At 54.7% G+C, this 17,799-nt stretch overlaps 2 protein-coding genes across 2 annotated transcripts; both read left to right on the top strand.

The window, feature by feature from the left end:
* The first annotated feature begins 505 nt into the window (after positions 1-505).
* On the top strand, positions 506-3,418 carry LOC136163162 (intestinal-type alkaline phosphatase-like). The gene is made up of 11 exons (XM_065927600.1): positions 506-572; positions 658-774; positions 889-1,004; positions 1,195-1,369; positions 1,449-1,621; positions 1,873-2,007; positions 2,097-2,169; positions 2,269-2,403; positions 2,487-2,678; positions 2,902-3,018; positions 3,126-3,418. The coding sequence occupies exons 1-11, from the start codon at positions 506-508 to the stop codon at positions 3,416-3,418; spliced, it is 1,593 nt and encodes a 530-aa protein (XP_065783672.1).
* A 2,660-nt stretch (positions 3,419-6,078) lies between these two features.
* On the top strand, positions 6,079-8,987 carry LOC136163161 (intestinal-type alkaline phosphatase). The gene is made up of 11 exons (XM_065927599.1): positions 6,079-6,145; positions 6,226-6,342; positions 6,454-6,569; positions 6,761-6,935; positions 7,015-7,187; positions 7,443-7,577; positions 7,666-7,738; positions 7,838-7,972; positions 8,056-8,247; positions 8,471-8,587; positions 8,695-8,987. Exons 1-11 carry the CDS (start codon positions 6,079-6,081, stop codon positions 8,985-8,987), a joined length of 1,593 nt encoding a protein of 530 aa, XP_065783671.1.
* The last annotated feature ends 8,812 nt before the right edge of the window (positions 8,988-17,799 follow it).

Here is a 17,799-nt window from a genome sequence, read left to right as displayed (position 1 = left end):
AGGGAACTAACCCAGGCCCCTGGCCCAGGCTGTGTCCCTCAGCACTGGGAACCAAACCAGGCCAAGGCTGAGTCTCAGAAAACACTGAACACATGAAGGAAGGAGAGATGGTTCTCCCACAGGACTTGGTGAGCCAGAGGGCTGGGAGGAGCCTCAGTCAGGACCTTGAAAATGTTCCTCAGGCCTAAGACTTCTGCACCCTAATCCCCACACCACCCTGAGGAGACAAGACAGCTAGGGGCCATCCTGTGAGGGAGGGACCTGAAATCTCAGGACCCCTGCTGGCTCAGCCACACCCACCACATCCTCCTGGCAACAGGGCTCAAAGTCATAGGGCAGGTGAGGGGCAGGGTGTGGCCACCCGAGAAACTGGGAGGGACACGGAGACTTTAATAGCAGGGATTTAAGCCCGGACAGCTAGCACTGACCTGGTACCTGGTGTCCCAGCCTTGCCCGAGACGTGGACTCCCCAGGTCCCATCCTGACCCTCCGCCATCATACAGCCATGCAGCGGGCCTGCGTGCTGCTGCTGCTGGGCCTGCAGCTACAGCTCTCCCTTGGCCTCATCCCAGGTAATCAGGCAGCTCCCGGTGCCCCCTACTCACAGAGGATGACCTACTCACAGGATGACCTGACTACCACTCTCCCCTTGGGCAGTCGAGGAGGAAAACCCCACCTTCTGGAACCACCAGGCAGCCCAGGCCCTCGATGTAGCTAAGAAGCTGCAGCCCATCCAGACAGCCGCCAAGAATGTCATCCTCTTCTTGGGGGACGGTGAGTGCATGAGGCCGGTCCACCCCCTGTCCCCTCACAGGCCTGGAACTCTGGGTTGCCAGCTGACCAAGGCTGGCCCCGGGAACTCAGACCTGAGATACTGTGTTCCTTCAGGGATGGGGGTGCCTACGGTGACAGCCACTCGGATACTAAAGGGGCAGATGAATGGTAAGCCGGGACCTGAGACACCCCTGGCCATGGACCAGTTCCCATACGTGGCTCTGTCCAAGGTAAGGTCAAGTGTCCAAAGTAAGGTTTACACTGGAGGGGTGGGTGTGGGCCTAGGGAGCAGGGTAGAAAGGAAAGCTCCAGGAGGGACTGGGACTGAGATAGGGGCCAGGGGCTGTAAGGATGGGCCCAGGGGCTGGATGAGGAGTTGGGTGTCTACCCCAGCAGAGCTGAAGGCATCTCTGCCCCCAGACATACAACGTGGACAGACAGGTGCCAGACAGCGCAGGCACTGCCACTGCCTACCTGTGTGGGGTCAAGGGCAACTACAAAACCATTGGTGTAAGTGCAGCCGCCCGCTACAACCAGTGCAATACGACAAGTGGCAATGAGGTCACATCTGTGATGAACCGGGCGAAGAAAGCAGGTGGGCTTGGGCATCAGCATCCTGAGCAGGGACAGGTTCAGAGACATCAGTGGCCCACCAAGACCTCTGCCACCCTCAGGAAAGTCAGTGGGAGTGGTGACCACCTCCAGGGTGCAGCATGCCTCCCCAGCCGGCGCTTATGCACACACGGTGAACCGCAACTGGTACTCAGACGCTGACCTGCCTGCCGATGCACAGACGTATGGCTGCCAGGACATCGCCACACAATTGGTCAACAACATGGATATTGACGTACGACACGATGAGCACAGGGCCGGGCTGGGCAGAGGGGATGGGACACTCTCAATACAGTTCCAGGCTGCCCACAGCCCTGGAGTATTGCAGGATCTCCACGGGTTTGTGGGGGCGAGGAGGGGCACCCTGCAGGAGTTACAGGTGGGGACAGACCATCCCACAGACCTGGTGGGGGAGGTAGGGGCTGTGTGAGAGGAGTAAAGAGCCAGCCAGGCCCTGAACCCACCTGCCCTAATCTCTGGTCCCAGGTGATCCTGGGTGGAGGCCGAATGTACATGTTTCCTGAGGGGACCCCAGACCCTGAATACCCATATGATGTCAATCAGACTGGAGTCCGGAAGGACAAGCGGAATCTGGTGCAGGAGTGGCAGGCCAAGCACCAGGTGATGGGGGCTCATGGGTGCAGGGGGTACAGCGGGGTCGGGGCTGGGGTGTTGGGCCAAGGACTAAAGCCTGGTTCTGCCCCTCCCAGGGAGCCCAGTATGTGTGGAACCGCACGGAGCTCCTTCAGGCAGCCAATGACTCCAGTGTAACACACCTCATGGGTAACCACCCAACCCACAACCACTGGCCTCCCCGGGATGGCTGCCACGGGCCACCCCAATCACCAGCTTGAGGGTCATCACTGCTCTCCTTTCCCACAGGCCTCTTTGAGCCGGCAGACATGAAGTATAATGTTCAGCAAGACCACACTATGGACCCGACCCTGGAGGAGATGACAGAGGCGGCCCTGCAAGTGCTGAGCAGGAACCCCCGGGGCTTCTATCTCTTCGTGGAGGGTGAGTGGCAGCCCCTTGGGGAACAGAGGACTGATGAGGGCCATCAAGGTGGGTTTGGTATCTTATATGTGACCTTCTTGCAGGAGGCCGCATTGACCACGGTCACCATGAAGGCAAAGCTTATATGGCGCTGACTGATACAGTCATGTTTGACAATGCCATCGCCAAGGCCAACGAGCTCACTAGCGAACTGGACACGCTGATCCTTGTCACTGCAGACCACTCCCATGTCTTCTCTTTTGGTGGCTACACACTGCGTGGGACCTCCATTTTCGGTAAGCCCAGGGAGAGTGACAGATCCTTGCCCCTAAGTTATGAGGCACAAAGTGCTCTGAGCCAGTTTCCTCATCTGTCAAGTGGGGTAATAACAGCAACTGCCCTGGATCGCTCTGGCGAGGATTAAGTCACTCAACAGACAAGACCTGCCTGGGTTCTGCACACAGGAGGCACCCCAAAGGCTGGGGTCAGTGTGCTCACGGGGTCCCCTCTTCCCTGCAGGTCTGGCCCCCAGCAAGGCCTCAGACAACAAGTCCTACACCTCCATCCTCTATGGCAATGGCCCTGGCTACGTGCTTGGCGGGGGCTCAAGGCCCGATGTTAATGACAGCACAAGCGGTAAGTGTAGTGGTTGGGGGGCTGGGAGGTGGGGACCCTGGCCACAGGAACTCTAGGGAGGGGAAGGCTGCCTCCCTTGTTACATTTATCCCCTACCTTCTGGCCAGAGGACCCCTCGTACCAGCAGCAGGCGGCCGTGCCCCTGTCTAGTGAGACCCACGGGGGCGAGGACGTGGCGGTGTTTGCGCGAGGCCCGCAGGCGCACCTGGTGCACGGCGTGCAGGAGGAGACCTTCGTGGCGCACGTCATGGCCTTTGCAGGCTGCGTGGAGCCCTACACCGACTGCAATCTGCCGGCCCCCTCTGGCCTCTCCCATGCCGCGCACCTGGCGGCCAGCCCGCCTTTGCTGGCGCTGCTGGCCGGGTCGATGCTGCTGCTGCTGGCGCCCGCCTTGTACTGACCCCCATCAACTCCAGGTCTTGGGGTTTCCCGCTTTCCTGCCCAAAATCTCCCAGCGCAGGCCCCACCAGAGCTACCACCTCGGAGTCCCCACCTGAAGTCCTATCTTAGCGGCCACTCCCGGATCCCCGACCCGGCCCCACTAGCAGAGCTTCACCTCCCAGAAATGAAGGATTCACCTTCCAGCAATGAAGGAGCCTCAGCTCACAGCCCTTCATGGCCCAGCCATCCCAGAGGCTGAGGCCCTGATTTCCCTGTGACACCGTAGACCTACTGCCCGACCCCAACTTCAGTGGCTTGGGACTTTGTGTTCTGCCACCCCGAACCCCGGTAAGGGGGCTCGGACCATCCAGACTCCCCCCACTGCCCACAGCCCCACCTGAGAACCAGGCTAGCATGGTCCCAGGGTTCCCAGGCCCGGCTAGAACCCACACCACGCCTTTCAGGAGACCCTGGGACTCCGGGGTTTCCGGGAGGCGTGGCTTCTTAGGAGGCGTGGATACTGAGGAGACATGGTTTCTGAGAAGGCGTGGCTCCTGGGGAGCTGTGGCTTCTGGTCCTCCTGGAACCCACCCTGTGGGCTCCTCCCTGGCCAAGGAGACGGCCAAGGAGACGGCCAAGGAGACGTCTGGAACCAGGAGCGGTGGGGGACCTTGGGCAGAGCCCTCAGCAACCCCTCCTAGGAAGCCAGGATACCGTTAAAGAGAGGAGACAGCGACACAGAGGAGAGGAGACTTGTCCCAGGTCCCTCAGCTGCTTTGAAGGTGGCCCCAGTGCCCCTTCCAGGCTGGGAGAGCCCAGGAGCAGCGGGGGAGCTGGGGGTGGGGACACAGGCCCCGCCTTCATGGGAGGGAGGAAGCAGCCCTCAAATAAACTGTTCTAAGTGTGATACAGGAGTGATACGTGTCGCAAGAAAAGCCCTTAGGTGGGGGCACAGAGTGTGTGTCTGTGTGTATGGGGTGGGGGGCAGGGCGGGAGGTGGGTGATTCACATCAATAAGTCAAAGAGAGGCTGATGAGGGGCCGACACTGAGCAAAGACCAAAGGCCATGAGGGCGTGAGCAACACCGAAGGACAGCAGTTCAGGGACCCCGAGGGAGTCAGCAGGGCCAGGTAAGGCCAGCAGCTGGACCAAGTTGAGGCTTTCCCCTCCCCCAAAGCCAGGCTTTCACCTTCCCTGAAAACAGAGGGACATTCCCGGGCTTCAGTGCTCACCCCTCCTACCTCCCTGCCTGATTCCCAGGCGGTCACCTGGTGGCTGTCACCTCCCTGGTCCCGTGAGTTCCACTAGATGTGGCCCTCAAGAAAAAGGGCTACCCTGTTGGCTCAGCTGGTAAAGAATCCGCCTGCAATGTAGGAGACCTGGGTTCGATCCCGCGGTTTGGGAGCATCCCCTGGAGAGGGGAATGGCTACCCACTCCAGTATTCTTGCCTGGGTAATCCCCATGGACAGAGGAGCCTGGTGGGCTACAGACCATAGGATGGAAAACCATCAAACATGACTGAGCAACCAAGCACAATATTCCATTGCAGAGTTATATCATGCTTTGCTCATCCATTGTCTGCTGTGGATGGTTGAGTGGCTTGCGCCTCTTGGCTACTGTGAGTAATGCTACTAAAATGTGAGTGTGCAAGTACCTCTTCCAGATCCTGATTTCAATTCTTGGGGATACACACAGAAGTGGGATTGTTGGATGGAAGGAATGCTTTTGAACCCAACCTGGGATTACCGAAACCTTTTAGCTCCTTATCAGAAGCTGTTCCTGTGAGTGTGTGTGGCCTGTGGAGAGAACAGACTCACCTCTGCCTTCCATTTACCTGTTCAATGGAGCAGAGGTCAACTTCAGTTATGGGGCACTGGGCCCACACCTGGAGACCCATTTCAGGCACCTTACACACACACACACACAAACACACAGACACAAACAGTGGTGCAGACCCAGCACTTCAGTAACTGAAGACACAGGCAAGGCCCCCGCTCCGCTCTCACCTCCAGCCCCATCCATCTCCACAGCAGAAGCTGGGCCCAGGCTCCCAGGGGCTCCCACTAGCCCAGTGCCCACACCTCCTGCCCAGGTCAAGTCTGGTGAGCTGAGCAGGGGGCAGGGCAGACAGGCCACCCCATGGATCTCTGCCTCAGGGCACCAGGGAACTAACCCAGGCCCCTGGCCCAGGCTGTGTCCCTCAGCACTAGGAACCAAACCAGGCCAAGGCTGAGTCTCAGAAAACACTGAACACATGAAGGAAGGAGAGATGGTTCTCCCACAGGACTTGGTGAGCCAGAGGGCTGGGAGGAGCCTCAGTCAGGACCTTGAAAATGTTCCTCAGGCCTAAGCCTTCTGCACCCTAATCCCCACACCACCCTGAGGAGACAGCTGGGGACCATCCTGTGAGGGAGGGACCTGAAATCTCAGGACCCCTGCTGGCTCAGCCACACCCACCACATCCTCCTGGCAACAGGGCTCAAAGTCATAGGGCAGGTGAGGGGCAGGGTGTGGCCACCTGGGGCACTGGGAGGGACACGGAGACTTTTACAGCAGGGACAAAGTCTATCTAGATTTAAGCCCCAGCAGCCAGTGCTGCAGCTGGTACCTGGTGTCACAGGCTTGCCCGAGACCCGGCCTCCCGAGGTCCCATCCTGACCCTCCGCCATCACACAGCCATGCAGGGGGCCTGCGTGCTGCTGCTGCTGGGCCTGCAGCTACAGCTCTCCCTTGGCCTCGTCCCAGGTAATCAGGCAGCTCCCGGCAGCCCCTACTCACAGGGGGCGGCCCCAGGCTGACCTGACCTCCACTCTCCCCTTGGGCAGTTGAGGAGGAAGACCCCGCCTTCTGGAACCGCCAGGCAGCCCAGGCCCTTGATGTGGCTAAGAAGCTGCAGCCCATCCAGACAGCCGCCAAGAATGTCATCCTCTTCTTGGGGGACGGTGAGTGCGCTAAGCCAGTCCACCCCATCTCCCCACCACCTTGGAACCCTGAGCTGCTGGCTGACCAGGCTGGCCCCAGGGACTCAAACCTGACACAGTGTGTACCTTCAGGGATGGGGGTGCCTACGGTGACAGCCACTCGGATCCTAAAGGGGCAGATGAAAGACAAGCTGGGACCTGAGACACCCCTGGCCATGGACCAGTTTCCATACGTGGCTCTGTCCAAGGTAAGGGCCAAGTGACCTCAGTCTGGTCTACACTGGAGGGGTGGTTGTGGGCCTAGGGAGCAGGGTAGGAGGGAGAGCCCCAAGAGGGTTGGGGGCTGAATTAGGGGCCAGGGGCTGTGAGGATGGGCCCAGGGCCTGCGTCAGGAGCTGGGTGTCTACCTCAGCAGAGCTGAAGACATCTCTGCCCCCAGACATACAACGTGGACAGACAGGTGCCAGACAGTGCAGGCACTGCCACCGCCTACCTGTGTGGGGTCAAGGGCAACTACAGAACCATCGGTGTAAGTGCAGCCGCCCGCTACAACCAGTGCAACACGACACGTGGCAATGAGGTCACGTCTGTGATGAACCGGGCGAAGAAAGCAGGTGGGCTTGGGCGTCAGCTTCCTGAGCAGGGGCAGGTTCAGAAACCTCAGTGGCCCACCATGACCTCTGCCACCCTCAGGAAAGTCAGTGGGAGTGGTGACCACCACCAGGGTGCAGCACGCCTCCCCAGCCGGGGCCTACGCGCACGTTGTGAATCGAGACTGGTACTCAGATGCTGACCTGCCTGCCGATGCACAGACATATGGCTGCCAGGACATCGCCACACAATTGGTCAACAACATGGATATTGACGTGCGACATGTTGGGCATGGGGCAGGGCTGGGGACCAGTGGTGGGGCACACTCTCAACACAGTCCCAGGCAACCTCCAGCCCTGGGGTCTTTGGGGTCTCCATGGCTTCATGTGTGTGTATGTGTGGTGGGGTGGCACCATGTAGGAGATGGGACAGGCCATTCCCACAGACCTGGGGGGGAAGGTAGGGGCTGTGTGAGAGGAGTAAAGGGCCAGCCAGGCCCCGAACCCACCTGCCCTAATCTCTGGTCCCAGGTGATCCTGGGTGGAGGCCGAAAGTACATGTTTCCTGAGGGGACCCCAGACCCTGAATACCCAGATAATGTCAATCAGATCGGAGTCCGGAAGGACAAGCGGAACCTGGTGCAGGAGTGGCAGGCCAAGCACCAGGTGATGGGGGCTCATGGGTGCAGGGGGTACAGCGGGGCCAGGCCTGGGGTGTCGGCTATGGGCTGAGGCCTGGTTCTGCCCCTCCCAGGGAGCCCAGTATGTGTGGAACCGCACAGAGCTCCTTCAGGCGGCCAATGACTCCAGTGTAACACACCTCATGGGTAACCACCCAACCCACAACCACTGGCCTCCCCGGGATGGGTGCCACGGGCCACCCCAATCACCAACTTGAGGGTCATCACTGTTCTCCTTTCCCACAGGCCTCTTTGAGCCGGCAGACATGAAGTATAATGTTCAGCAAGACTACACTATGGACCCGACCCTGGAGGAGATGACAGAGGCGGCCCTGCAAGTGCTGAGCAGGAACCCCCGTGGCTTCTATCTCTTCGTGGAGGGTGAGTGGCAGCCCCTTGGGGAACAGAGGACTGATGAGGGCCATCAGGGTGGGTTTGATATCTTATATGTGACCTTCTTGCAGGAGGCCGCATTGACCACGGTCACCATGATGGCAAAGCTTATATGGCGCTGACCGAGGCGGTCATGTTTGACAATGCCATCGCCAAGGCCAACGAGCTCACTAGCGAACTGGACACGCTGATCCTTGTCACTGCAGACCACTCCCATGTCTTCTCTTTTGGTGGCTACACACTGCGTGGGACCTCCATTTTCGGTAAGCCCAGGGAGAGTGACAGATCCTTGCCCCTAAGTTATGAGGCACAAAGTGCTCTGAGCCAGTTTCCTCATCTGTCAAGTGGGGTAATAACAGCAACTGCCCTGGATCGCTCTGGCGAGGATTAAGTCACTCAACAGACAAGACCTGCCTGGGCTCTGCACACAGGAGGCACCCCAAAGGCTGGGGTCAGTGTGCTCACGGGGTCCCCTCTTCCCTGCAGGTCTGGCCCCCAGCAAGGCCTCAGACAACAAGTCCTACACCTCCATCCTCTATGGCAATGGCCCTGGCTACGTGCTTGGCGGGGGCTCGAGGCCCGATGTTAATGACAGCACAAGCGGTAAGTGTAGTGGTTGGGAGGCTGGAAGGTGGGGACCCTGGCCACAGGAACTCTAGGGAGGGGAAGGCTGCTTCCCTTGTCACATTAACTCCCCACCTTCTGGCCAGAGGACCCCTCGTACCGGCAGCAGGCGGCTGTGCCCCTGGCTAGCGAGACCCACGGGGGCGAGGACGTGGCTGTGTTTGCGCGAGGCCCGCAGGCGCACCTGGTGCACGGCGTGCAGGAGGAGACCTTCGTGGCGCACGTCATGGCCTTTGCGGGCTGCGTGGAGCCCTACACCGACTGCAATCTGCCGGCCCCCTCTGGCCTCTCCCACGCCGCGCACCTGGCGGCCAGCCCGCCTTTGCTGGCGCTGCTGGCCGGGTCGATGCTGCTGCTGTTGGTGCCCGCCTTGTACTGACCCCCACCAACTCCAGGTCTTGGGGTTTCCCGCTTTCCTGCCCAAAATCTCCCAGCGCAGGCCCCACCAGAGCTACCACCTCAGAGTCCCCACCCAAGAGTGCTATCCTAGTGGCCACTCCAGGACCCTCGACCCAGCCCCACCACCAGAACCTCACCTCCCAGCAAGAAGGAGCCTCAGCTCACAGCCTTTCATGGCCCAGACCATCCTGGAGACTCAGGCCCTGATTTTCCCGACCCAACCTCAGTGGCTTGAGATTTTGTGTTCAGCCATCCCGGATCCCTGTAAGGGGGCTCGGACCATCCAAACTCCCCCCACTGCCCACAGCCCAACCTGAGGACCAGCCTGGCACGGTCCCAGGGGTCCCAGGGGTCCCAGGCCCGGCTGGAATCCACATCTTGCCTTTCAGGAGACCCTGGGACTGTGGGGTTTCCGGGAGGCGTGGCTTCTTGGAGGCGTGGCTTCAGAGGGGTGGCTTCCGAGAAGGCGTGGCTCCCTGTCCTGGAACCACCCTGTGGGCATCTGGGGCCCAAGGAGATGTCTGGAGCAAAGAGTGCCAGGGGACCCTGGACACAGAATCTTCAGTGGCCCCTCCTAGGAACCCAGCGGTACCATTACAGAGAGGGGACAGCGACACAGAGGAGGGGACACTTGTCTCAGGTCCCTCAGCTGCTGTGAGGGTGACCCCGGTGCCCCTTCCAGGCTGGGGGATCCCAGGAGCAGCAGTGGGGAGCTGGGGGTGGGGACACAGGCCCCACACTGCTGGGAGGGAGGAAGCAGCCCTCAAATAAACTGTTCTAAGTGTGATACAGGAGTGATATGTGTGGGAAGAAAAGCCCTTAGCAGGTGGGGGCACGGAGTGTGTGTCTGGGTGAGGGGGGTCATGGTCACATCAGGTCAGGGAGGGGCTGATGAAGGCTGACACTGAGCAAAGACCAAAGGCAACACAGAAGGACAGCGGGGCAGGGCCGGGTGCAGGGCAAGGGGACCTAGTTGGGGAACCGGGCCGGTAAAGAGGGTCAAAGCTGAGGGAATGGGAGGATGGGGGAGGAGCTGGAATTTCATCCAGAGTGTGGGAGGAAGGCTGTGAGCATGGACATAACAGGACCGGAAGACTAGAAAATATTCTGCTGGCTACTGAGGAGAGAAGACTCTATTCTGTTTCTTTTTCTGTTATGGGGGTGGAGGTGGGAGCTGGGAAACCAGAGAAGAACCACAGACTCCTAACGTTTCTGACCTCTGTCTGAAAACATTCAGGAGCACCCACTCCCATATAAAAACACTGACTATGTGAAAGTGAAAGTGTTAGTGAAAGTAAAAGTGTGGCCTGCCAGGCTCCTCTGTCCATGGGATTCTCCAGTCAAGAAAACTGGAGTTGGTTGCCATTTTCTGCTCCAGGGGATCTTCCCTACCCAGGGTTTGAACCCGGGTCTCTTGCATTGCAGGCAAATTCTTTACTGTCTGAGTCATATAACCCACCCCACAGACACATTCCAAAGGGTTTTATAGGATTGAAGACAGCCATATTTTCCAATACATTTTACAAAACTACAAATTTCTTTGTACTTTTAAAAAGTTGCAGGGAAAGCATTTTGCTCTCACTAGAAATGTTAATATGACTGAATGTGCTTCCTTATTTACTAAAATTTTGATTTCACACTGTAAAACATCAATCTGAAGGCCAGGCTCTCAGGACAGTTTGCTTCAACTCTGGTTTTTAGTGACTGTCACAAACTATGGAGCTGAATGGAAGGAGGGCCTTACTAAATCACTGGACTGGTTTTTACACTCACCCATCAACTGTGCAAAGGCATTTTGTTACAATGCAGCTTGTGTGGTTCATCCTTCTCTGTTGTCAGTTAGCTGGTCCAGCAAACCAAAGGGAAAGAGCTGCTTGTTTATGTTTCATAAATGGGTTCAAATCCCAAGGGAACTCTTCATTTTCAAACCACAGGTTTTAAAAACAGATTATTCTGGAATTCGTGGTGAAGGTCACACAACTGAATATTCTAAGAAAAACTACAGAATAGTACACTTGAAAAAGGTGAATTTTATGGTACATAAATGAAACCTAACTTACGAAAACAGTTTCTGTTTCCAAGCTTTTAAAAAGTGTGTAGGTCCAAGTGTTGGCACAAAATCACATCCACGGACACATTTTCAAGCATCAGTTCTAAAATCTTTACCATGAAGGATAGATGCAGAGAAAGTATGCTTATTGTTTTCAAGCTTTTTTTTAACTGCTTAAGACTGATAGTTGCTGATAAAATAAATTTTTACACACCAGCTATGGGGAACTCACTCTGGCTTACATGAGTTAACTTGATTTTTGGCCTATCAAACATACTTTGTACATCTAATTTAATTCTTAAGAAAAGGGCACATTGAGTAGGCATAAAGAATGTCCAGGTTAAAAAAAATTAAAAATTCCTCCCTTTCTGGGACACCAATCCGGGTCCAATCCTGGGGCTCCCTTCCCAGCTGCCAAGGCCATACTGACTCTTTTTATGTGCTGATCTGATTTTTTTTTAAACCTTGAAGGAATGTATCCGTGACTTGTTTTATTTCTTTGTTCTGAAACCATGCTGAAATCCATGCATCTCTAGAGCAGTTTCTTCCAGTTTCCTCCAGACAGCAGGCTGTCTTCCAGGTTATAGTCCTCTGTTTGGCTCAAATAAAACTCCTTACAATTCCTATTAACATTATGGATTGTTTATAGATTATTTTCGTCAACATGCTTGTCACCTAGAGAAATATCAGCACATTGACCTTTAAGAAGGAAAGGGAGTCAAGAAGAAAGAGGGCAGAAGGACTCATGCCAGCTCCCTTCAATAGCTTGCCATAAAGATGTCTCATTCTGTGGAGTTTATCTGGAACATTCTCAAGGTCACATTCAATCCCATTACCAAGAATCTATCATGAAGCTTCTCCCTTACTCGGACAATCTTGGTTTTAGAAAGTGAACACCATGGATGGCTCCTATTGTATTTTATGTGCTCTTGAGGCTTCTAGGTCTTTCTTGCAATGGTTTGACCAGAGATGGGCTTTGCAGGTTCTGCTGCCTCTGCAGCTTTTATCATCCAGAATCATTTTTGGTTTTTTTTTTTTTTAAATCCTTCCCAACTCTTTTCTCCGCCATCCTGTGTGTGGTTGAATTTGCACCTCACCACATCTCACAAGACTTTCAGTCTCAAGCAATTCTGGGTCAAGATACAAAAGCAGAGTTGTCTCATTCCTCAATGGATTCAAATGAAACCTGGCAATAAAATCAGGTACACCTCCGAGAGAAGACATTGGAGGAGAACCAAGCTGGGTCTACAAGAAACCTCACACAGGAAATGCACACATTTATACTGTGTTAAGGCCTGACTCATTTGAGAAGACCCCGATGCTGGAAGAGATTGAGGGCAGGAGGAGAAGGGGACGACAGAGGATGAGATGGTTGGATGGCATCACCAACTCAATGGACATGGGTTTGGGTGAACTCCAGGAGTCGGTGATGGACAAGGAGGCCTGGCGTGCTGCGGTTCATGGGGTCGCAAAGAGTCAGACACGACTGAGCTACTGAACTGAACTGAACTGAAGGTCACCTACACATCAACCAACCAAATCACAATAGTGAGACCATCACTGCTGTCTGAAAAGCTCATGGGAGAGATGGAATGCTTGGCTCCTGATGTTCGCTCTTTCCTCACTAGCATTCTATGAGTCTCAGGAATAAATAAGTGAAAGTTTTGTTGGGAAAAAATTCTTCCCACTAGCAGTTCCATCAATGGGTGCACTTACACTGTTTTCCCCACATGACATTGTTTTTTATTAAACAAAGTATGAACTGTTGGAAATATATCTTCCCTGCCACATCTTTCCTTTAGTGGCTCACACACACACACACAAAGTGGTTTGTGTATTTCATTTTTGGAACAGAATCCAGCAAATACCTTAAGCTGAGATGTGTAGAAACATCTGTACTTTCAGCCAACTGACTGTATAGCAAACCTCCCACACTGGGTAATTTGCTCTAACACTTTTTCTTCAATCTACAGCAGTGTTTTCTCTACATCTTCCAAAGGTATTTGCTGACAAAGAAATGCCTTTCGGTTTTTCGACAGATCATTTTCTGTTCATTGTTTCTGCCATTTTTACTGCAGCAGAAAGAATAAATGTTTGCCTGGTGGTAGGTGTTTTTCGTCTTGTGCTATTACACAAGAAACTTTAAAAGAGCCTTCCAAATATTTATCATTGCTTAGGGAAATATCAAAAAGTACTAGGTAGAACAGCACATCACTTTAAACAGCACAGGGAAAAAACTGTGGGGGGTTGTCTTCATGCCCTGAAAGCTAAGGTTTTAAATGCCTTGTCAACCAGGGAGGTTCATAATGTTATTGAGACTATCTCAAGGTGCTCCCAGAGCAAACCAATGATGATGGAGGTGGGGGTGCTTCACACAGTTTGGTTTTGTTTAATGTTTTATGTTTAGGGCTGCCTTCCCATCAGCTCTGTACCATGGGTGATGAGCATGTGTCAGGAGGGAGGAAGTAGCAACCACTTAACCTGGTATGGATTACAGGTATTATTTGCCGTCTCTTTACAAAAAATTTTTGTAAGCCCACTTGATTGCTTGGGAGGAATCATTTGTTTAAAACTACGATAGATCATATAATCTATAGATCTACTTAGCTAGACACACTCAACTTACTCAGTCTCAATCCAACAGAAGTGAGCAAATGAGTACGGAACACTTCGTCAGCCCCCTGGCTGCAGTGCGTGCCCACATTCTCTTCCCCAGCATGACAGCCATGCTGGAAGGTGGGTGCCTGGTCAAAACCATTGCATATAGAGAAGAGATAGAGAATTTTTTTTTTTTTTTGGACTGCATAGCATGTGGGATCTTAGTTCCCCAACCAGGAATCAAACCTCTGCCCTGTGTAGTGGAAATGCAGAGTCCTAACCACTGACCTGCCAGGAAAGTCCCCAAATAGAAAATTTTATTTGAGCCAAGTGAAGATTATAACCCAGTAGGAAGTCTTTCAGAAAACTCCAAGGACTGCTCCCACACATTTTTGAAATAAAGGATAATACACTCAGAGGAGACAGCCATATTTTATACAAAGTTCACCTAAAAATACAGAGTCCAGACAAGCACATACATAGTGAGCAACAGGTCCCAGGACCCCTTATGGGATTGGGAAAGAAATGCAACATACTAAGGAGTTACGCTGCCTGTGTCAGAAAAAATAAAAAACAACCCTGATCTTCATGATAGAGCAGGCATTCGCAGCTTCAAGAAGGTTGGCTTCATGTATAATGCAGGTGCAGGCTGCACGCTAGGGAGGGCCTACTACCGGCAGGGAGTGCGTTATGTTTAGATTGCCTTGTCCTGCCCCAAACATAAATTTTACTCCATCAGGATGAAAGTTCCAGGAAGGAGTGAAAGTGAAAGTTGCTCAGTCGAGTCTGACTCTCTGCAACCCCATGGACTATACAGTCCATGGAATTCTCCAGGCCAAAATACTGGAGTGGGTAGCCTTTCCCTTCTCCAAGGGTTCTTCCAAACCCAGGGATCCTGCATTGCAGGCGGATTCTTTACCAGCTGAACCACCAGGGAAACCAGGGCTGACGGTCCAGGTTTGTGGCAAGGCCAGAATGAGATAAAGCCTGGGAGAGCCGGACACGCATTAGGCACTCTGGAAGGCCTGATGTCCCTTCAACCAACCAGTTGAGATCTGAGTGGGAGACCAGTCATCCTTGGACCCTAGTAAGAACTCTCTCTTTAAAAAAAATTTTTTTATTTGGCTGTGTTGGGTTGGCTCTTACAGTATGGGCTCAGTAGTTGCAGGATGTGGGCTTAGTTGCTCCTCGGCAGCAAATGGAATCTTAGTTCCCCAACCACGGATCAAACCTACATCCCTTGCACTGCAAGGTGATTCTTAACCACTGGACCACAAGAGAAATCCTCCAGACAGGACTCTAAGGACAAACAACTCCCCATGACTACCAGTGCATCACTCCCTGCAGAGTTCAGACTGGGCTCTAGGGGGTGCCCCAGGCCAGTCCCAGCCAAACCTGTAGCACAACCCATCCCTGGCTCCTGGAGTCCCTTCTTCCCCTCACCCAACCCCGACCCTTGGTCCCTGAACCAAGCCCAGCGGGGCTCTGGTGACAACACAGGATGCTTCCTGATGGGCAGGCACAAGTGCTGCCTGGAAACCTCGGGAGACCTCAAACGAGATGACCATCCTGACCTTGCAGCTGATGCTCCCATCTGAGGCTGTGACCCCCTACTGCTTCCAGTCACAGGTCTCCCCACCTGCTCAGCATCTGCATGACCAGCTGTTGTCCCTTCCAGGATGCCTCCCCCATCCCTGTCTCCAGTAGAGGTGGGGTTGAGGGGTCCAGAGACCTGCAGGAAGTTGAGTCATATTCTCAGTCGCACCCTCTGATCTAAAGTGACCCAGGGCCTGCTTCCTCCAGGTGAGCAGAGCTTCAGGGTCGCTCCCGCACACAATCCAGGCCACAGCCCAGAGTCCCCTTGACATCCCCTTGCCACCAGGGATACCCAACCTGTGCCAACATGCCTGGCACAGTGCCCGGGAGCCAGTTGTGTGTCTCTGGAGCCGCCTCTCAGGGAAGAAACAGGGATGGGATGCCCCCCCATCCAGATGTTGAGGCCACCATCCACCTCAGTAGGGAGCATCCAGGTTTTTGTGGTTCTAGCCTTTTCCCCCTTTTATGTCCCCAGTAAGAAGTGCTTTTACTAGTCATAAACACACAATGGAATTCCTATTTGTAAGAATTAAAGACATGTCACTCACTTTTTTTTTTTTCTGCATGAAAACAGGTTATTTATCGGTGAGATAATTAGAAAAGCTCACCAGATGTCCCAGTTCCTGGTCATCAGCAGCAGGGCACCCCTTCTGCCCCCCACCCCAGCCTGGGCTCCTCGAGTGACAGGAAAGTCATTGCCTTCAGACCTCTGTCAGCAGTGACTACCATGGTCTGGTCCCCATGGGAAGCTAGGAAGGTTTTTTTTTATGTTATTTACACAAAATAGACAAGGAGAGACGCGGCTTTGCAGCACCACGGGATCGTGGCTTGGGGATCTGAGCTGCCTGCCCCCCAGTGAATCGGCTTGAGCAGCAGCCAGAGGCTCGCAGGTCTGGGCCCAGCTGAGGTCGGTGGGGGGCCAGGTGCCATGTCCTTTTCCTCTGACCCAGTGAGATCATGCTGGCCCACAGCCCGGCTGCAGGGCTGCTCAGAGGGCTGGACCTGCGGAATGGGCGATGTGTCCCCCGCAGCCTCTGCAGTGGGAGCCTCCCACCCTGTGTAGGAGTCAGGGAGTGTGGGAAGGAGGGAGGCATCCACGGGTCTGGCTGGGCCGGGCCCTTGTTGAGGACAGCGGGCCACAGGGCAGAGAGCGAATGAATGACACCCCCATACTAGTGGGGGGGGGACACGGCCAGTGGAACCTGAGGTTGGTACCTCAAAGATGGGCTGTAACTGAGTGAGAGCTGAGAACCCCACCAGGGCCAACAAAGAGGCCCCAAATGAGCCACAAGCCATGTCCCGTGAACACAAATGCTGGTGTTAGGTCTGCAGGGTTAGGAGCCTGGGGTCCCCTTGACCACATGGGACTGAAACCCACCAGCGTTGGAGGCCTGATCCCACGATAGCTCTGCAGGACAGGACAGGACAGAACAGGGTGCAACTAGCTTTCCCCAAAGGTGAGGGGGCCTCGGGACGTGGTTTCCCCACCCCCAGTGGTTTTCGAGGTGAGGACACCTGCCCTGCCCAGCCTCAGGGTGAAGTCCATGCTGCCAGAGTCCTGCTCAGCCACATGCTGTCCAAATTCGGGGTTTCCTTCAGGAAAATGGAGCCTGCAGAGCAAGGACTTCTAGGGGGAGGATGGGCTGAGAGTCATACTGTTCTGAAACCTTCAATAATCCCATGAAGGAATTATAAATAACGTGCTCGGAGGCCTGCATTTTTCTGTAAAATGTTCCCAAGAACCGCCTCACGTGGTCACCTGCTATGCAGTGACAGGTACCCTGGAGGCTGCCTGGCTCCAAAGCGGAAAATGTCTCCGTTATCCAGGAGCCCTCTGGGGCCCCCGCAGGCTGGGACGGAGACTGAGGTGTCTTGTGACCCCTCGCAAGTTGCCAGCAGGGGAAACGCCATTGACTCTTTGTGGCCCAATGGACTGTAGCCTGCCAGGTTCCTCTGTTCATGGAATTTTTCAGGCAAGAATACTGGAGTGGGTTGCCATTTCCTTCTCCAGGAGATCTTCCTGACCCAGGGATTGAACCCAGGTCTCCCGCATTGTAGGCAGCTGCTTTACCGTCTAAGCCACCAGGGAAGTCCAAGGAGTGGAAGCCAGCACAATTCACTCCCTTCTACAGTCTCTCCTCAAACGTGGGCTTGGGGGCTAGAGGATATGATTGCCTCTCAGCGATGACCCCTTTAGATTCAAGTCCAAGCTCCTACACAGGTGGACAGGGGAGACAGAGGAGGAAGCTGGGCTCTGGAGCCCTGTGCGCTGCCCTGTTCTGTCCTGTCCTGTGGCAGAGTGGCCTGGGGGTGGCCTCAGGAGCCCAGAACTCAGCCCCCGGACAGGCCTGGAGCTGGCAGGGGGACTGAGAAATTGCTCTTTTTATTGTACTGAGGGAAAGTGGGTTCCTCAAGCCAGTTTAGGGGAGGGGTGAGGTGCCCTGAGGGCTTCCCAGGTGGCACTAGTGGTAAAGAACCCACCTGCCCGTGCAGGAGACATAAGAGACGCGAGTTCGATCCCTAGGTCGGAAAGAGCCACTGGAGGAGG

The sequence above is a fragment of the Muntiacus reevesi genome, chromosome 3 (assembly GCF_963930625.1).
Source record: "Muntiacus reevesi chromosome 3, mMunRee1.1, whole genome shotgun sequence".
Taxonomy (NCBI): domain Eukaryota; kingdom Metazoa; phylum Chordata; class Mammalia; order Artiodactyla; family Cervidae; genus Muntiacus; species Muntiacus reevesi.
The sequence above is the reverse complement of the archived record's forward strand: the minus strand, read 5'-3'. Positions and strand labels throughout refer to the sequence as shown.

Bases quoted from the DNA above. Each gene is read 5' to 3' on its own strand.
- LOC136163162 (XM_065927600.1), top strand. From the start codon at position 506: ATGCAGCGGGCCTGCGTGCTGCTGCTGCTGGGCCTGCAGCTACAGCTC. The intron at 2,008-2,096 runs GTGATGGGGGCT...TGCCCCTCCCAG, and splicing joins AGTGGCAGGCCAAGCACCAG to GGAGCCCAGTATGTGTGGAA. The intron at 2,679-2,901 runs GTAAGCCCAGGG...TCTTCCCTGCAG, and splicing joins GCGTGGGACCTCCATTTTCG to GTCTGGCCCCCAGCAAGGCC.
- LOC136163161 (XM_065927599.1), top strand. From the start codon at position 6,079: ATGCAGGGGGCCTGCGTGCTGCTGCTGCTGGGCCTGCAGCTACAGCTC. The intron at 7,578-7,665 runs GTGATGGGGGCT...TGCCCCTCCCAG, and splicing joins AGTGGCAGGCCAAGCACCAG to GGAGCCCAGTATGTGTGGAA. The intron at 8,248-8,470 runs GTAAGCCCAGGG...TCTTCCCTGCAG, and splicing joins GCGTGGGACCTCCATTTTCG to GTCTGGCCCCCAGCAAGGCC.